The 20,320-nt window shown below is 43.3% G+C and overlaps 1 protein-coding gene across 4 annotated transcripts in view; it reads right to left on the bottom strand.

The window, feature by feature from the left end:
• The window catches only part of LOC136295446 (glypican-5-like), a 331,561-nt gene that overhangs the window by 240,105 nt on the left and 71,136 nt on the right, over window positions 1-20,320 (bottom strand). For all 4 annotated transcript variants that reach the window (XM_066193972.1, XM_066193970.1, XM_066193971.1 and 1 more), the window contains exon 3: window positions 10,680-11,374. In XM_066193972.1, coding sequence (XP_066050069.1) covers window positions 10,680-11,374 — 695 coding nt within the window. The remainder of the gene's footprint in view (window positions 1-10,679; window positions 11,375-20,320) is intronic.

Here is a 20,320-nt window from a genome sequence, read left to right as displayed (position 1 = left end):
AGGCTCTTACTATTGTAAAAAATGAGCTTTGGAAGTTGTGTGGGTGACTGCCAGTAATTCAGATGTAACACAGATGTCAGAATGCTCAGGCCCTGTCCTGGCTTGAAAAACCAGGTATTTTATAGTATCTCCAGTTAGCGACATATAAACCAACACACGCCTGATGCCACAGACAACAAAATCTGTGTATCTTTCTAGATAAATGGCAAATTTTGTTCTGAGCAGAGTCCCCTTAAGCTGGTCAGGGCAGACACTTGCTTTGCCTGGTCCTCTGGCTGCAGAAGGTATTTGGCTGCTGCAGAAAGCATCTGGTACAGCCTTAGGAAGGCCACATCTCTCTCGAGGCTTCAAATGTTGAAAAGGAAGTGCAGGTCCTCTCTAAAGGCAGGTACAAGAAGTTCAGTAACTACCGCTTACAGTTCCATTTTCCCTTAGATAAACTGTGCCAACTTCTCTGCTTTCTGAAGTCACAGGTGGACTAGAGGAAAACTCAGGGAAGGTTTTGTATGGATGGACTAGAAGAATAAAAAAATAAATAAAGCTTCACTACAATTAATAAAAACCTAGAGAAGCACAGTAAAATCACCAGGGCCTTTCCCCTCATCTGCCACAGAAGGGCACACACCCCATGAGCCACCAGGCTCCTGGTCCCAAGCTGTGCCCCAGGTTTACTCACAATCTGACCCAGTGCAGCACCACGTGCTGGTGCTGCTGCCCAGTGCCTTCCTAGCTGAAAGCATCACAGCATTTCCTCTGTAACAACGAATGCTGGTCACGGTGATTTTTGTTTTTTCTCAATTTTTCCAATTAATGTTAACCTAACTGAATAATTACTGGGAAACAGGAGAGGAAAAGGAAAGCTTATGCTCAGCTGGATGAACCATGATATTTTTCCCAGAGTACAAGACAGAGACCTCCACAAGAGGCAGCTGCTTTTGGGGCAGAAGGTGACAAGAGAGCCAACTGGCTTTTCACTCTGATCTCCTATTGTCAGCAGGTTGAAGCCTTGAACTCAAGACAAACGGCAAAACTGAACATTATCCCCAGGTTCCTGCAAGTCCCTTCAGTGAGGCTGTAAAGGCTGAGGGCCTCCTCACTCCCCATCTTCCCTTGGTACAAGCCAAAGCTGCTGTCACCGTGTCCGCCAGACATGACCACAGACCATGATCTGCAATGGCACGTTGTGAGGCAGCCAGCACTTGAAATATGAAATGTCTGACAGGTAAGAGCACATTTTCATGTTCTTCCACACACTGAATCCACAGACTAAGCTACTTAGCAGCAAAAGAAACAAAAAAAAATAGAAATCAAAGGAATTCAAAGTAAAGACAGAGGAATTAACACACATCTTCATCTGGAGGTTGAGAAGACAATGCCCCAAGCTGTTTGTAAATGAACCTGCAGCACCAAGATCGTTTGGCAGTGCAGTGCCTAAAAGGTGAGCAGGGACATGAAACAAAAGACCTACAAGTTAACAGATTAGCCCCCAAAGGCCCTGCTGATGAAAACAGGACTGCAAGTTACTGACAGAAAAAACAGTGCTGAAAGTTACTTTTTAGTTCAATTTTTATATTCAACAAAATGTAACACTGTTCAAGGTACACTTTAGACGGTTGGTGTTTGTTTGGGGTTTTTGGTAGTCTTCCCCCCAAAATCTAAACTATGCTAAATACAAAACCAATGGAAAGCTTTCCTAAATATCTTAAAAATTATATGAATCTGGGAACATTTATTGTTTAAATTGGCAAATGCTCCACTGGCAACCAAATGGTTAAAGAAAAAAATAAGGGGGGGGGGAAAAAAAAGCCTTAAAAGACTCAGGAGAATTAGCTGTTGCTAAAACAATTTTATGGTCCTTTCCACTTCAGTGGAGGTAGTTTGTATGGCTGACTGGAATCCATTCAATGCTGTCAAACATCTAACACTCCCATAGCCAGACGCCTCACAATGAATAACAAGCAGCCTCGCTGCCAATATGCTCGAGCTGCATTTTTTACCAGGGACTGGACCCCAACCCAGCAACAACTCCAACTTCATTGTTCAACGCCTTGTTAATTTATAAGACCAAAAATTAACCACAACGAACAGAAGTGCCAAAATTCTAAAGCAATGCGGCTACAAAATCCATCATATCAAACAATGCAGAAAGTCAGGTTCGTAAGAAGAACCTGCACATCTAATTTCTCTTTTGTAGTTTAAATTGATTTCATAATAGAAAATACCACTCAACTTCAGCAGATGACTTCCACAATCTGGGGAGGCTTACAGTAAGTGCATAGAACAAAAAAGAAGAAGTAGAAACAATGAATAAAGTATGCACAACTCTTGTTGAAATACTAAGCACATCATCTGTCATCCCGAGTATCATCATTTCCATAAATATTATCCCAACCATTGATTGCCTTGCTCAGTGCTGTGCTTCAAGCAAAATCCTGGACTCTTACCATATTTACGTCCTTCATCTTTCAGCTCTAATAATGGTGAAGCGCTGACACCAGCCTCATATTCCAGGGAAGATAGAGAGTGCTCAGTGACAGCGCTGGCTCTGTGAAATTACAACTGCGCTCTCTTGGCAGGTTTATGATTATGGCTCTGACAGGCCCTGTGTTCTGGAGCTCATATCCTGCCTTGGGCACATCCTCCCCTCCTACAGCACCGAGCTAAAGTCAAACAGGACACACACATCACCATGAAGGTATCCCTTTAGCGTTTTCAACTCTGGGGGAGAAACAAGCCTCATTCTCACCGTATGTAACACAGCTTATGACTCTGGGGTTTACTTTTAATTATACTTGCCGCTAGAGTTCCCAGGATCTAACTCTCTAGGAACCATAAGGTGGTGCTGAAAAATTCCAGAGCCTCGGTTTGTAAAACAAAGTGAAGCAAAGCAGCTGCTTTTAAGAAAAAGTGGCCCTATGACACTGATACACAGCCCTGAGAAAAACTAAACTCAAGTCCGTGGTAGGACTCACGAGCTCATTCTTACTAAATAAAAATAAGCTGGTGCACTTTCAGAGCTGAGTGGATTGCCCACACTAGAAAAGACACAGCTCTGAAGGCGTGAGGGAGAGCAGTGGGCTGTGAGTGTCAGGGCGTGCACAAGTGCTTGTGGATGCTTGTGTTGGTCTTGGCAGCACTGAACATCCCAGAGGGACTGAGCAGCCCTGCAATGGTCAGGGACACTTGCTCCAACAACCATGCACCTGGAACGATGTCTTTAGAAGTAACATCAATGAGGTGTCGCTGTTTTTAAGCCTAAAGAAAACAACAATGAAGCAATAAAATGTACAGGTCAAGGGATTTATCACCACTGAATTATTTTACCTAAATACAGGTAGTATCCACAATACAAAGTGAATTCTTTTTTTTTTTAAATTCATTTTTTACAGCACTGTTTAGGCCTCTTGCTGTCTCTGAAAGCAGGCTACTATTTCTTGGCCTTATCATTAACCTGCTGTCCTTACCCTCTACATCTGGCCCTACAGCATTCATTAGCACGTGCAATGCAGAAGAAACACCCAAATTATGCACAATTTCATCTGGTTTGAAGCAGCATGCATGCACACCTCCAGAAAACACTCACCTAACAGCATTTCTGGGACCCCACAAACACACACAAATACCTGACGCATTTTCCACAAACGCTTTGGCAATAAGATTAGGTCACACAAGTGTATCTTGACTGTAAACAGGAAAAATAGCCACTGTCATTCCCAAAAGCTTAATCACAGTAATTAACCACAAATGGCTAATCACAGATAAAGCTGGTCTCAGACCAAAAGCAGGTAAAAAGCTACATCCATCAATTCCACTGATATCAGTGTTTAACAGAAGTCTTTTATGTTGCATATTTACACAAAATCTAAGATTTAGGGAAAGAAAAGTAGAACTTGAATACTGCTCCACCAGGCAGAAAAGAGCTTTCTATCTTGCTACAGACTAATGACTCATTAATAGTGTGGTTAAGCACCATCAGCAAGTCAGCAGCCAGTTGGGAGGCAAGATGGGCCTTGTGAAGAAGGAAGCCTTTGGGGATGAAGAGACACATCCATGCAAATGTATCGTCACTTCTGCAAAAGCAACTCAAGGCTGCACAATTAATGTCAAATCAAATTGTTAGCTACATGTTTAGTCAAACAACGTGACAGCTGGATAATACCCAGCAAATATTCTCAGAACTAACACAACTGCAGTTACGTGGGGCTTCTTTATTCCCGCTCCACTTGGTAATAGATTTTTGGAAACGTGTATTTTGATTTAACCTACTCCATTTTGACACAAATACTTCATTTCAAGCAGTTCCATCACCGCAGACGAGATGATGCTTCTCACCAGGAAATCAGGCTACTCTGTGGTATCAAACACCTGCCTGGAAGAGGAACTGTCATTAACCAACAGGGGCCAGAAAGCTCCTTGCATCCCCTCAGGGAGCTGTTCAAGGCTACACGCACACTAATTCTCCAGAGCACTTCTGGAGCAGATGGAAATAAGGCAAATGCACTAAACAATTTCCATTATTATTTCCAGAAATACTTCTACAGTACTCAAGTGTCAAAATGCTTTTAAATCAAGCAAATTGCACGCGGCAAGACTTACAAAGCTGACTACAAGAATTAGATGCTTACACTCCATGAAATTCAGTTGATTCCAGAGATATAGCTCCACTGCCACTTTCTAAAAATTCACCCATGACTGACCATAAGATGAGAGCAGTACCTTAATGAGTTTAAAGCCCAAGAGAAACAAACCAAAAATTTAATGGAGACTTATTTTTGCATGTTTTACACCACGGTGAAAGCCATCCTCCTCCCTTTCCCACAGAAACAGATCATTACAAGGCGTGCCCTTGGGGCAATTCCCCTGATTTTTAAAAGGTCTGCTCCTGCCCCGGGATTCACAAAGGATTTGAACCCGAGGTACTCTCACATAACCTGGGTTCATGAGAACCAAATCTGCAAGGCTGCAAGAAGTGCTGCTAAATCAGACAGGGCTGCTTGGAGATCTTTAACAGAAACCTTCTCACAGCTGAGGGCTCCTCCAGTTTCTGTTTTCAGAGGAGGTTTCCTGCTAAGTGCTTAGGAAAAGCAAAATGTCATTTACAATAACAACACTTTCCCTGTCCTTTTTAACGGTTGTTTTCTGCAGTCTAACCACAAGGAATTGAATATACTGCTCTAACCTCTGCTAAGTACAGTTTCTATACTTATTGACAGCTGGTGTTGATCATCTGAATTGGAAAACTCACAGGAAGGAAGCACCTGAGTTCAGCTCCGAGTGTTCTCCAAAGTCTCCAGGAGTGTTTTATGATACCATTCAATGTCATTAATCAAGTAGTTCATTACTGGCTGGCAGAAACTCTTTGTTGCTGTGAACTCACTCAGCACAAAGTTATTTTGCTCATAGTACTGCCACTTCCTTTCCAAATTTGTAAGGTTACTGCGCATCAACCTCCTGCTGCTGCAAATTTGGCACTCTTTTCTCTAAGCTTTTCTTTCCCTAAAGGTGACCATTTAACAGATCTCGGGTCTTTTATTGGGTTTTTTTCTGCATTCCTCATAATTTAAGACACCTAAGTTATTCTCTGCAAGCCTTCCAGACACTGTTGAATTTTTACCAGAAAATTTACACTAAGATTTTATATTTGTTTTCCCCGAAGGCCCTTCCCCTGTACGTTCTGGCTCCAGGCCACTGCAGTAACACAGGCATTCCAGGATACCCCAAGTTACGTTCTTCACAGGCAGATACCCCCTGGTATCCCTAAACTGAATCTAGAAAACATCTATACAGTTTGCCTGCTCAGTGCAAAGGTCCTACATGCTGCTTCTCAGCCAGGATCATCTGTTTTGGTTAAATGCAACATTTAAACCCACTGATGGGAGGAGATTGATCAACCAGCCACCTAGAACAACCATCCAGCTAGACGTATTTTCTGTAAGGCCATTTTTTTAACTCCCCTAAAGTCTAATTTGTTGTTAATTCTGTGTAATGTGCCTCCCAGGTCCCAGAGACATCCCAAACTGCAAAAGGCCACAGCAGAAGTGGCTGGACAGGCACAAAAAGACCAACTTCTTTGTCGGTATTTTCTTTGTCAGCAAAGACAACAGTCCTTGCTAGAAGCTTTCACCTTCACCATGCCTTTCCTGCATTTCTTCTCAGCCACATGAACTTTTAAGAAACAACAATTAAATGATCTGCCAAAAACAGGCACCAGAGAGCCTCTTTCATTACAACCCGAAACCAGACCCTTTAAAATGCAAATGGCATTTAGTGGACCTTTCCTCAATATTATCCATCTTTCTCCTCGATGTCATCACAACTGGTAGAAAAGTTGTCATTGATTCTGATCCAGTTTCGATCACAGTCACTATTCTGTGCTTCCTGACACTCCTGCAATTCCATCCATCTTGCATCTTAAACATCCCTCCCCTTCTGTACTTCTCAGGCCTGTATCTGCTCCTCTTCCCAAAGTTTATTCTTCTATCACTTTTTTATATCACTGTTATCACATTAATTGGTGAGCTTGTCTCCAAGAAATTAACTGCCTTGAGGCACATCTTTCTTCTTCCTCCTCATGCTTAATCTCTGATCATATCTCGGTTTTATAATCCCTATCAAGCCTTTTATTAACTTTTGCTTTTATTACTCCTAAAATCACAAAACACAGTATGCTGGATTTTGCTCTTGCCTAACAGTTATCCATTGTAAAAGTATCAGCTCTGTGGCTTTTTACATTCTTTTCATTTAATGTTTTTTTCAGCCACTATAATATTAGCAACGAGATAAACACTTTATGCTTCTGAACTCCTTGCAGCAAGAACAGAGAGAAACACGTGCCTGCCCACATCCCAAATATTCTGCTAACACACATCCCTTTGCATTTCCCACCATGTGGGCAGGCAGGCAAAGGGATTCTGCTCCAGAGACAGTAGTGGGGAATCTCTGAGACCACGAACTGGCAAAGCTGAAGGAAATCTGTGCTTGAGCAGGGCAGCAACTCCTGAGTGCCCCCTGGTCCAGCAGAAAACCCATGCCACAGATGATGGGTGCCGGGCAGAAGCAGCAGTGCCGCCGTGGGGGCAGGAGGACCAAGCCTCACCGAAGTCCAAAGTGAAGCACTCATACCTGGAGTTGGTGGGACTGGTGAGATTCCAGCCATTTCTGATCCAACAGAAATCTTCTTCACCTCTTATTCTGTTTCCAGGCCCCATCCCCAAGCTTCTGGAGTAGGGCTGCAAGTCCCTGCTGGCCCTACAGGAGCAATGGCAACACTTTTCTGGGATTTGGCTCCAGGAGTGTGGGCAGTGTTTGCTACCCCACCTGCTGATACACCTGCCTCACGTGCCAGCAGCCACAAGCATTCCAGAACTGCCTCTCCTCCTGCTCCTCTTTGGATTTCAGTTGAGAGTAGTTCACTTTCACTTTGAAAAAAAAAAAAATTAACAGCAGCAATGATTTGTGCGTGCAGCAATACAGTAACTGAACACATGAAAAGGAGAGCAGCTTTAAAACACAAAGACAGAAAAAGAAATAAACAAAGAGGACAATGACAAGGAAGGGTGACCCAAGGTGGTGCGTGTAGCTGGCACCACGAGGCAGTCAGGGCTCCTAGCAGGAGGAAGGACAATTAGATTGAGCAGATGAAAGCAATGATGATGATTGCTGGTGCTGCAGACCGGGGCTGGCCTGCATTAGGTTAAGTAAGCTGGATGCAAGCCAGCATCATTGAACAAATGGCACGGCACATTCCCCAGGAATCTGAGGAGAGATTACCAATATCTTAAAGGTGACCTCTCACACTTGCTATCCCAGCAAATCAGGCAATTCTCTTGGCTGTAATGGACGAGATCAGCAGAGGCCACTCTCCTGAAGTTATGCACGCCTCAAACAAAAAGGATTTTTAGTTTTAGATTTAATATCAATTGACTGCACCTCATTTGAGCAAAGTATACTAAGTGCTTTATTGGTTTATTTCACCCCTTCTCCATTTTAAAGAAAACATAATCTAACTTTCCATTATTCATTATCATCCAGGCAGGCAACAAGAGAAAAAAAGAACCCTAATTTTTAGCCATATTGTCTATTAAAAATGTAAAATGTTTCCTAAAAGGGCAGGCGCATTAATTAAGGCTGCCTCGGAATAAATGAAGATTACTAGGAGTGCTCTGCCTTCCTGGATGAGTTTTCCATTATAATCAAATGAAACCAATTACTGCATTTGTAATGGAAACTGTACCTAAGCTGAACATTTCCACTTTTGCAGAAGCTGGAGAGTACACTGCACGCGCACAAAAAGGTCTCCAAACACTTGGGAAAGGAAAAAGAGAAGGTATCTTTTCGGGGGAAAAGAAAGAATCCTGTAAGTAAAACCGAGAGTAAATGCAACAAATCAAATGGTCCCAGTGTAACGGAGAATCACAGCCGGCGTTCCCAGAAGCCATCTCCAGCAGGAAATCCTGAACCTGAGCACTGAACTCCTTTCCGCTCCTTCAGAGAGGAAAATACAGCTTAATTAGGCTCAATCTTCTAAATAATGGTTATCCTCTGTAACCAATCAGGAAAATTTTAAACCAGTATCAGATGAATGCTTGTTCAAATAGTGAAACATGCTGTGTCTTCCAAGCATCATCTTACCCCGCAGACAACTGAAAGGATCGAGGGTAACACACACTGAGGCACAGGTTTTATTTTCAAACATCCTTTGCCATCCTAGTGAGCAGCCCCCAGAATGACACACAACCTTCTTCTGCACAGAGGAAGATCCTGCCAGTGACAGAAAGCAAAGGTAACTTCGGGGAAAAAAGAATTAATGGAATTTCAAACGCAACAGCATTTTCTGAACTTATCCCACATGGAAGCAGGCAAATGTTTAAAGGTATTGCTGGGAAACTAAGAAGGCCCCAAATAAAATTATTGGAATAATCCTTAAAGAGAATCCTGAGCCTGAAAGACACTTTGGAGAGAATTCTGCTTCCAAATCACCTAAAGGCAATACACTCATTGAGTTCATCTGTAATTACCCACTATTCACCTGGATCATGAATGTTACCCCTCAGTAAGCTAAGGAAGTCCATGTTAAATTATGAGGCTGATGAAGGCAATGCAGAGTTCTGTTTCAACATTCTGTCCACGTAATCAGCAATGAAGCTCTACAATGATTTTAGAGGCATCCATCTACAGTCAAATAAAACCAATATACAGTAAGAGTGTACTTTGACTTCTGATTCCCTTCTAGACTCGTATAAAAACAACTTCTGAGTGAAAATAGGGGAGATGCAGAACATTTTTTGTGACATGTTCTACGTTTAACACTCCTCCACGGGGTACACTGTGACACTAACTAGACTTCAGCACAATGCAGACCTGCAGCACATGCAGCCTCCAGTGCCCACTATCCACTACTCAAGAACCTGGACAAATTTCTTAGAGGTTCTCCATGTTTATCTTTGGATGTCAGATAAATTAGCAAGTTTGCCACCCATGAAAAGGAGAACCTTCCTGGCAATATGTGGCAATATGAACTGAGCTTTAACTAAAATACCAAGTGAAATTCTATCAGATTACAAGTGGTTGGGGTTTTTTTTGTAATTTACGTATTATACTGACTCTAAGTATGGCTCTGTCAGGTGTTCTACAGTGAAGGGAGCTGCAATATTAGGGGTTTTGGAGGGTTGCAAACATAGAAGCACTCTTCTCCTACAAAAAAACCCTTTGTTTGGAATAGATTCCGCCACAGCTGCTTTCTGTGGACCCTCTAAACACAATGTGGTGACCAAAGTTCTACAAAGAAATTAAATATTTAAATTCGTGCATTTCCATTTCTGTTCTCTCCACAAATTCCTTTACTTTCAAGACAGGCAGATCTATATGCATTTTTTAGATTTGTCTTTATGCCCTACTTAAGACCACATTGCTACATTTTTTTTTCCCACTGACAGCTGTTAACTTCATACAGATGCATTCAGCTGCATCACTAGTCATTTCAGTAATTTCTAGCCTAATCTTCAACACTTTGAGAGAACACCTGCCAGTCATATGCTGCTATTATTTATGTGACAGTTCTACCATCCCAGTTCTTTTCCCTTAATCTACACCACTCACAAAGCTGTTTCCACTTCAAGTGTATTTTTATCCTTTACTTATGTAAATGCTGCCAAGTAAGTTTGAATTTTTTCACGCTCTTTTCCCACCTTCTGTATCATAGGTGTACTTACTACAGACCTGTACTATGTTCCTGATGTCTCAGCCAATGCAAAAGTAAAGGCACTGTAAAACTGTTAAAGTCAGGTTTTTTGCCTTTATTTAAAAGCTCACTTTTCTAGCCCCTTATACCAAATCCTGCTGGACGTCCCCACATGCTACAATTGCATGCCAGGACAACGCTCGATTGATATTCAGTATCACAGACCCCAAATTTTTGTTTAGAAAACTGTGCAAACAAGGCAGGGCTCTCTGCTTTACCAGGTTCCTCCTAAAGAAACAAATCCCCCCAACCCTTTCATGTCAAGGCAGACTCTACCCAACCCCACCGTAACTGTCTGTAAATTCTGCACGGATTATTAAATACAGATCTAGTTAGAGACTAGAAAGCGCTGCAAAGACAACACCAACTTGTTTAAATGTTTATCCACCAGACGAGGAAACTGATGAACAGGAGTAGCAAATAATCAGGGAGCCCTTACCGTGGCGGAGAGCTGCGGTCCATTGAGCTGTGCGTGCAGGATGGCCTCGTTGATGGAGCTCCAGATCCCCGAGAGCGCCACTTCCAGCTCGTGTGAGGCAGCCATTTCGTTCGTCAGATACTCCAGCGTGGAGATGAACTCCCTCCACTGCGCGTCCAGCTCTGACACGCTGGCCAGGCAGCCCCTCATGACATTGAGACAATAGCCCACGCAGGGCCTGATGAGCGTCAGGCCCTGGCAGTGCGGGCAGTACTGCATCTTCACCAGCGCCCTGCTGCACTCCTTGCTCAGAGCGGCGTGCTCGGTGGTATTTATCACTTCAATGCCCAGGCTCAGGGCCTGGCTCAGCATCCTGCTGGCCCAAAGAGATTTTGACAGCTCTGTAACCAGGTTTTTAGAATAGTGTCCAAAAGGATTTATGTCTTGCCTTGTAAGCCGCAGACACTCTGTGTAGTCCTCTGACAGATCTGTAATTCCTGGGTTTATTAGCCGGCTGTACACCAGAGGAAAGAGACTGTCAAAGAACCGCAGTACTGCGCTTTCCACTGTGGTCTCTGCGCCCAGAATGTAGAGAGAGATGTCTGTAAAAAGCTCCTTAACAGGCTCTGCTGCTTCTTTTGCCATAGGTCTGTAAGCTGTCTCAAACAGGGAACTTGTGCGGTTCTCAGCAAAGCGAAGCAAAGACTCAAAGGCCTCTAAAAAAGGGGGCAGGGGAGAGAAAGAACTGAAGGTTAATGGCAGGCACCTGAAATCTCAGTCACAGGACTCACGCTGTCCTGAACAGGAACATCAACAGTTACATGAAATCCGCAATATGAATGCCATAACAGGTAACACAGCTTTCAGCAGTAATGGGATTAAAGGGACCCCCAAGTATTGCCTGTGCACAGTGAAGGCAACACGTAACACACGATTGTTTTTCTTCCAACAGCTAACTCCGTTCTCGCTAGCCAGGCCCTGATCCACCAAGGACTTGCGCAGGTTCCAGGCCAGGGCTGTGTGAGATGGTTTTTAGAACTCACACTGACTTTGGGCAGTTCAGCTGGGTACACTTCCAAAGCGTCCCTCAGCTCAATCGTGAGGCAACCGAATACACACACAAGCCGAAGGTTTTGGTTCACGGTGCTTGAGTAGGTGGTTGAGAGGCACTTCTTGCGAAGTACAGCTCCAAGAAGAAGGCAAAGATGCTGTGTGAATAAATTCTCTCCCCATTAACACCGGCCATGTCTGGACACCAGCCAGCAATTGGGGAGGACTTGATACCATGTCCACTATGACTCAAAACCAAAGTGAAATAAACAAATCAGGAAAACATTTTCTCCTTCGACTACACCATTTCTGAGTGGCCTAAGAAAAAAATAACATTTAAGGAATTCCACAGTTAACACACTTCAAATGGCACACGGCAAGTATTATACACCCAAACCACTGATCGGGGTGCTAGAATTCATGGCCAGGGCAAGGAAGGGATCAGTTTTCCAGATTATTTTTAATGACACAGAAGACAGTAATCCACACCATTCCCACTGCTTTCTTTGGAAGCTCTCCAACAAAAAGCCTCTGACATAAATCATCCTTGCACTCCTCTGGGTGGCAGGCAGCTCCACTCGAGGCAGGAGATCTGTCACTCCATCCCTCCCCGAGGCCTGGCCAGATAATGGGGTTTTGGTCTAATCCTCCTCTCCATTCATGGGAGCATGGCTGCGTGATTCCCTGCTCCGCAGCACAGCCCCAAGCTGCCCGCAGATCAGCCCCACAAAGGAGCAGATACAATGCACGACTCCAGATTAGCACACGCTGGCCAAGTCCTGCAGCAAAGCCTGTGCTGCGCCTTCCCTGTGACAGCTCCCCGGGCAGCTGACTTGCCTGTTATGATAAGCATTACAATCCCTTTTACCACAAAGTGTGCTTTAACTAAACAGATAATACACCATATCTCCTTGGACATTAATCATCAGCATTTTGCACACACATGCTGCAGAAAAAAAATCACCTCAGCACTCGCGCTGGTATTACAGCAACTAATGCTTTGGAAGGGCTTATAAAATCCCAGAAATTAAGAAACCAGATACACTCTAGTTGAAAAAGATGACAGTATGTGTTCTTGGCAGGGAAACACCTTGTTTCAGACTGAAGCAGACTTGCAGAGCTGACAACAATTCTGAAAATCGGATCCAGGATAGAAATCTTGACGCAACCTAAACTGTAGTGCAGTTTGTTGTGTGCTACTGCACAATATTAAAAGGGTCTTTCGTTTGCCACATCACCCACATGTGTTTATTTCTAAAGGAAACCAAAACATCATCTCTTATCGCACTAAGAACTCCACAGAAATACTACAAAACATAAAAACAGGTGTTTAAGTTTCCTCCCTGTGCATGGTCCCTTTACAGGTATTCAGCTTATCATTAAATTGTGGGAGCAGGGACTGTTGCCTACAATGCCATCAATCCTACACTCTTCCTTCACCTTCCATTTCCACAAAGGCAGAACTGCAGGCATCGCTCTCCTTACCTGAAAACTAAATGAAATTCATTTATATATGCGCTGATGTCATTATATTCCTAAGAAAATAAAAGCCCCAGTGAAGCACAGGAGCAAAACAGCCATTGACAGCACACATCCCAACAAAAGAGATTTCAGCAGATTCCTGGGATATTAGGTTGCGGGCTAGAAACCATGTAGCATTTTATTTTCCAAACCTCTTAACTGTGAAAATTCTGCATTCTATTAAATGAAATTCTGCATTATTCTGAGACAAGTATGAAATCATGATATGTAAGAATGACATTTCTTTTTCATTGCAAAAGGGAAAAATTGTGATGGCAATTAGCTTCATTCCTCCTGCAAAAAGAGCCCTCACACCAAAACCATGGCACAGAAATACTGCTGGTGATTACAGATGTGCTGCAAACCCCTGTAAGGCATCATGTGCTTCCTTATAACCACTGGTCCGACAGAAAATGGGACTCGTGCCTGCAGGCAATTACATTTCAGAAGGAAATATGTAGGTCCTTTCTCATTGCTAAGGCATTAAGAGATGCTTGAGACAATCAAATTACTGTTTTTAGACCTTTAAATCAGAAATAACAGGGCTTCGTGCAGTCAGCTGATGTGGCAACAATGGACAGCTTGAGTTGCGGCTGTACAGGGCAGGAGCTGCTGAAGTGATTAATTATGAGCTTCCTAGAGCACTGTGTGTGGTACTTTGTGCACACCAAGTTTCTAAACTCCAAGGAAGGTTTACCACTATCTGCAAGACCAGCTTCTCATCTATGCTGTCAAATACAGCAAACTTCAGATAGCTACGAGCTCACAAAAAGCTGAATTCTAACCCTAAAGATACACTGGGAGAATTATTAGATCATCTTTCAGTGCCTTTGGCTTCAACACAACCCTACCAGCAGCACGGAATATATTGCAAATATATCAATTATGGACAGAAATAAGCTTTAACTGAAACAATCCAACAGCTGATGAAGACATCAAAATTGGAAGGTTCTTTTGTCTTCCACTTGTACTAAAACAAATAGGAAGGTGGAGAGCAAGGTTTGCTCCCATGCTGCTGAGAAGTCCCTTTTTGATTTAAGACTAAAGGAAAAGTGAAACAACAGTTAGTTTTGAATTCTGAATGCCCACAGTGGTGACTACTTAATGAAAGTCACGCAGCATCACCTTCCACGGGGAGAATTTTGTTCAAACCGTTCATCATGTGCTCACCAAACACCTGACTCCAGGACTGATGTGCCTGGACACCCCACCACAGCTGATCAACCAGAGCTCACCTCTGGAATCTCCCCATCTGACCCACTGGGGTTGTGGGATGAGCTGCTGGAGACAAGCCCAGCTCAGACAAGGTGCCACGCTGGGTTTGCCGCTCCGGTGGCAGCACTGACCCTGCTGGGCCACATGGCTAAACCAGCCCACGTGTGGGCTCCAGCCTGCTCCCCAGCCTCACATCACTAAACCTGGATTATGCCCAGTCTGACACACACATGGATGGAAAAACACGGCTTTGCGTGTACAGCATTCGTGCTTATTCACCCCGAGAATGGCTCAGCTTGGTTTGGAGCAAGAGCTCCCTTCTGACAGAAATACACCCACCCTGACACAGAAGACATTTCCTTTCCCATCAGCCAGCAACTACACCTCAAATTCCTGATGCAAGGAGAATCACAAAGGTTCCTGACTTATCTCCCACCAGCTTTTGCACTGTAACACCGCTGACTTCTTCAGTGGGATTTAATCCTGATTTAAATCCACTGCAAGTCATAAAACGCTGCAAGAACAGAAGTGTTTCTGCTAAAGAATAGTGCCACAGGGAGAAACAGACGTAGGAGGAATGTGTCAATCCGCTCAGGGCTGGTGTACCAGCATTTTCCAAATACCTCCTCTATTTTTCCACCACCTGGGGGTCTATTTGGGGAAAGCCAGGTAGATATTAAGTTTCTCATGTCACATAAACATCACATTCACCAACTTGCAAGCCCTCCCTCCAGCAGGAATAGCTGCTTGAGTTTTTTAACTGCTGTCACCTCTGTTTTAGTCTAACCAAGTCCAACAGCTCTCCAGGCTTGTGCTCAGGCCACCACCTCTTCTCCTGCAGCCTTATCCTCCAGACAAGAACCAAAGATGCAGAAGTACCAGAAATCAGTTTCCCACTATTTCTGCCACAAAGTCTTCCTGGGTGTGTTTATTTTGTCAGGCCCCGAGACAAACAGCAACACAAGCTCAAGGAAAAAGAAGAGAGCAGAGAATTCAGTCAAGTGCCCAGAGCTGGTGTCAGAGCTTGCATTCAGGGTTGCCTTCATCTCATGAGCCCTGGATTTCCTACAGCACATGGAAGGCAGCAGATGTGGCCTCAGGGAACACTCACAGATAGGAGTTTTCCAAGAAAATCTGGACTGACATATGATAGCCAGGCTTAGAGCAGTTCACTTGCTTTCCTCACTTCTGCAAGACCTTCAGAAGCTGTTGAGATCCTTATTCTGTAAGCAGCTGTGGGGTTCAGACAGAGAGCAGTAGTCAAGGTTAAGCAACCTACAGCGTGCCGGATTATGATTTAGCCCAAACCTACATTCTTTCCTTTCCAGAGATCCAACACAGGAATATTAGCATGGGAACAATTTCACCAAAACAAAGACAACCTGAACACCAGATACCTCTTCCCACAGAGGATTATTTCTGTCCCAGAGTAGCTGAGGCTCAGGTATTAATGCCTGAACCCTCTTGTCTGCAAAAACCAGAATCCTAACACTCACTGCAAACCATGACATGCCTGTGTGAGAAGTTACTGCCACCAGACTTCTGTGTGCCACCCCAAGCCGGCACCCTGCCCAGAGAACTGCCCAGGTGAGACCACCCTGTTCATGCAGCAGCTCTCCAAGGAACTGGTGACTCTTTGCACTCTGCAGTAACTGACTGCCTACTGGACTTCCACATTAAAAATCCACAAACTCCTTTAAAAAAGGGGAAAAAAAGGAAACCATTGTATTATAAACATTACAGAAAGATTTAACAATGCTAAAATCTCAAAACTATCTATACAGAATCTATACAACAGTGACATCTGTGTACATTTTAGATTGTGACCGTAATCACGAAAGAAGAACGACAAATTTAAGTAGCTCCGTTGTTTGTTTGGTCTCTCAGGACCACACTAATATTTGGCTCCTTTCCTTTCAACATCTTGCATTTATTACAGAGTTACAGCATGAATGAAAGCTACAGTTAGTTGAACAATGGCTTCCTTTTCATGCTTTCGCATCCATTAAGATTTCTGCATCTTTACAGCTTGCCAAAATGAAGGACAACATATTAATATTTTGCAGCAGTAGAATTTAGGTACAAACTGTTTGCAATGTGCTACGGGGAGAACAATGTACAAAGCAGAAAAATCACACCCAGGCATCCTCTGCATGGCACACAAATAATTCAATTTTTCGCTCTGCTTTCTGGGTGCACAATGATCTCCAAACACGCTTAAAAGAATACGACCAAAGAGTGCTTAAAAACCATCATTAAACAAGATGAACAAGTGGTTGAGTTTGGGGTTTTTTTTTTCAGATTACTTTAAGAAAAGGATGCAAATGCAAAGAGAATTATACCATGTTTGCAAAGACAGAACCCAAAATCCAATCATTCATTCATGGAACTGCTTTTGTAAACAACTTCATTTAACGTTCAGCTTAATTTCAATTCTGTGACATTTTGCTAGGAGCAAAATTTCCAAGTGTTCAAAGTTTCCCTCTTATCTTCCTTATTGATCCTCCTGCAGAACACAGGGGCAAAGCTCTTTATTAATACCCTACGTTCCTGTGTGCCTTCCTGGTTTCTGAATGGCAGTCTTCCTGCACATAAACACACTTGCTCTTGATGAAGCTGATGAGAAATAACATGTTAATAAACACGTTAACAAACCTGTCTAATGGGAGAATGATGTCTACCACATCCTGGCTGACACATCACCCAAACTTGCAGGAAACACAGCAACTGTGCTCCAAAATCATTTTGGGCCAGAGAAAACCCTGGAAGTGCTCTGAATCTGGGCCAAACAGAAAGAAGCATCACTTGCTTCCTACTCACCTCCTATAGCTGCTTTTAACAAGGCAGGGCAAAAACAGTTCCAGAAGTAAGTAAGTAAAGTCAGTTTTGGAAGGATGGGAGGGAAAGGAAGTTTGAATTTGCTCACCTTGACAGTGTTTGAGCTCATCAGTCCTTCACAATACAGACCAGATGGGGAAAAAAGCAGCTTTCCATTACTGTGCATAGGGCTGAGGTCTTAATTTAACAGTCTCCCCTTGAGCTTGTCTACATTGACAACATCAGATAAATACCTTGTTGTGTACCTGTTGATAGAAACTTCTGCCCAAGCTGGAAAGAAGACTGTGCCTCCTCTGTTCACACCCAACACTTACAGACACTGCTCATTAATCAGAAATGAATGAGCAGAACCTACAGGCTACTATTACCTCTTTTAATTCACTGCTTGATTCCAAGTGTCATTCAATGCTGTTTTTAACTTTTAAAAGCTTACAAAAAGTTGTAAGGGCTTCAAAAGTTCTACAAGTGAGACTTTGGGAACATAAGACAGTGGCTTGCCACAGGAAAAGTCTCATTCAATGTGAGTGTCAGAGCAGCTGACGCCCTACTGGAATTTGGGCAAAGCCAAGACACTTGGGAAAACCCATTCCCAAATGTTCTGCTGGAAGACTGGCTTCCAAGAGCAGCAACAGGAAACACACCATTGAAGGACCATCTGAAAACATGGGACGAAGGGATGTCTTGGGGTGAAAATTTGTCTTGGTCTTTTTATATGCACAAGTTTTTCTGGCAGCCTTGGCACAGCTTTGCAATTACACAGGAAATAACCAACCTCCTCAGACTGCTGCCCCAGCCAGCAAACCCACACCCTTTGCTCCATAATACAGTCCTCCACGACACTTTCTTCTTTTACTATTTCTTCTTCTACTCTTTTGTAAGTTTAAGCAGTTTATTATGCATTCTGTTAATATATATGTATTAACAGAATGCATAATACAGGGAGAAAGGAGGTGAATATGCAGCTCATTTTGGTGACACTGGTGTACACTAACTTTGGGTTATTATGGCATTTGAGCCTATTGATAACAGAAATAACACCAAGTTTAAATCAGGCTGACTGCTACAGAGGCTGGCGAGGGAAAGGGAAAATGGGCAGTAGATGCAAAAGCCCAGGAGACGCCTTAATAACAACAGAATGGGCCAGCAGTAAACGCAATCATTTGTTCTGCTCTGGTCAGCTTGCCATGAAATCACAAATAATGGTTTCTGTAGACTGTGCTGGGGAATGCATCCAGATTGCTGGGAGTGGAAACCAGAGGGCACATACTCTTCAGCCTTAACAGCCTCGGCTTCATAATGTCTTCATAACTCACAAACCAGCAATGCTAAAGAAGTTACAACTAACTGCAAAACTACTGGCCAAAACCAGACTAGAGACAGCTCCACACTCTGCTGCCCCAAACCAAAACTGCCCTTTTTAAAGAAAACACTACATGGAAGAGTTTCTAGAAAATAACTAAGTTGTTACACTTCACAGCATCAGTTACAGTTTGCTGGCTTGACTTCGACTGTTCACTACATATTTCACCCTCAAAGTTTTTTGTGAAGACAATGAATGAGCTGCTAATTAAATTTAGCTGTTTATTATTCCTGTATACTTGATTTCGGTACAGTTGTACAGTATTTTATACACTGTGATTATAGGGTAAAATGACTTTTTTCCAAGTGAACGGTCTCAAGTAAAACTGAGTCAGTTGGCTGGCAGAAAGCTGGAGACCAGATGTGGAATTAACCTTTCATGACACCACTGGGCTTCTGCTGACAGATAAATAAAGCAAGGAGTTCTCTGGGAGTATTTGTGCAGTAGCAGGCTGATGGACACCTAGCAGCACCATGGAAAGATGATCCAGAAGAGCAGTAAAAGCCCTGAGGAGAAGGGTTGGATGTGGCACAAAGCCGTGGCTATCGCTCTAATTCCCCTCTCATCAAAACAGAACTCCTCAGCATGATTCATAAAATTCTTATCGGCCAAGTTCAAACCTGTCAGCTGTTACATAATAATATCAATTCACAGTTTTAACAGGATTTGCACAAGATAACTGAAGAAAGAACTGCGGCTGTGCTTCAGCAACATCATCTGTGCCCTTCACCGGCTTTCCAAGGACAAGTAATTAATAAAAAACATTTCTCACAGTCTCTGAGGAGAAACCCACAAGCAGCTGTGTATCTGTAGGTAGCCAGCTCATCACACAACTGTACCCATCTGAAGTTGTTTGCAGGTTCCACAGGCAGTGGAGCAGAAACAGAGTTATCCCATTTATTTGATCAGTCACACGGACAGTGATGAGTAGAAGCCACAGCGACAGCAAGTAGCACAAAATTCCCAGGATGGATTCCAGCACAAAGCGCTTGCAAAACAGCTCTGAATGACAACTCTGTAACCATCACTGTTTCTTTCAAGGTAGACCCACAGGACCAGTCTACGTTGCTCAAATTAAGACTGATCTAATTAGCCTAACAAACTAAGTTTTTTGCCACACAAGAAAAGCATCCAGTTTTATTTTTCCAGGCTAAACCCCTGTGTACTGTTGCAAAATTCACCATCAGCTGAGAAGACATTTTTCTCTATAAAATAAAGTTTTCTGGTAAAAAGAAACAGCCTGAACAGTATTTTCTTAGAAATGAACCATGGATCATCACTTCAGGGGATGAGGTAAACCCCTGGCGTCTCTGCAAGTAAGCATCTTGCTGTGGGGTGGGGTGGGGTGGGTTTGGATTTTTCACAAATTTTAGCACCGGTACAAAAACATAGCCCTAAAAAGTATGTTGGCCTAACAATGCCAGACTTGAACGGCCCTAGACAGGACGAATACCGGCTCTAAAATATGGCATGCCCTCAGTTTGGACTCTTTGGAGTAGATACCTGTGGTTCCTTTGAATGAGCAGGAGCTCCAGCAGCAAAGGCCTGCACAGATTTGTTCCTATTTTCAACAGACAGCGATTTATTCAGCTAGAACTGTACATCTCTCAAAGCTGACGGGGTTGTTACCCAAGCACCCAGTGAAGGGTGGAGCTCCAGGTACCATCAGGGCACGTCT

This window comes from Chamaea fasciata, unplaced genomic scaffold, assembly GCF_029207755.1.
Source record: "Chamaea fasciata isolate MVZ Bird 193981 ecotype frontalis unplaced genomic scaffold, bChaFas1.0.hap1 SCAF_11, whole genome shotgun sequence".
NCBI lineage: Eukaryota > Metazoa > Chordata > Aves > Passeriformes > Sylviidae > Chamaea > Chamaea fasciata.
Note: the sequence above shows the minus strand (reverse complement) of the source record. Positions and strands in the feature narration are given on the sequence as shown.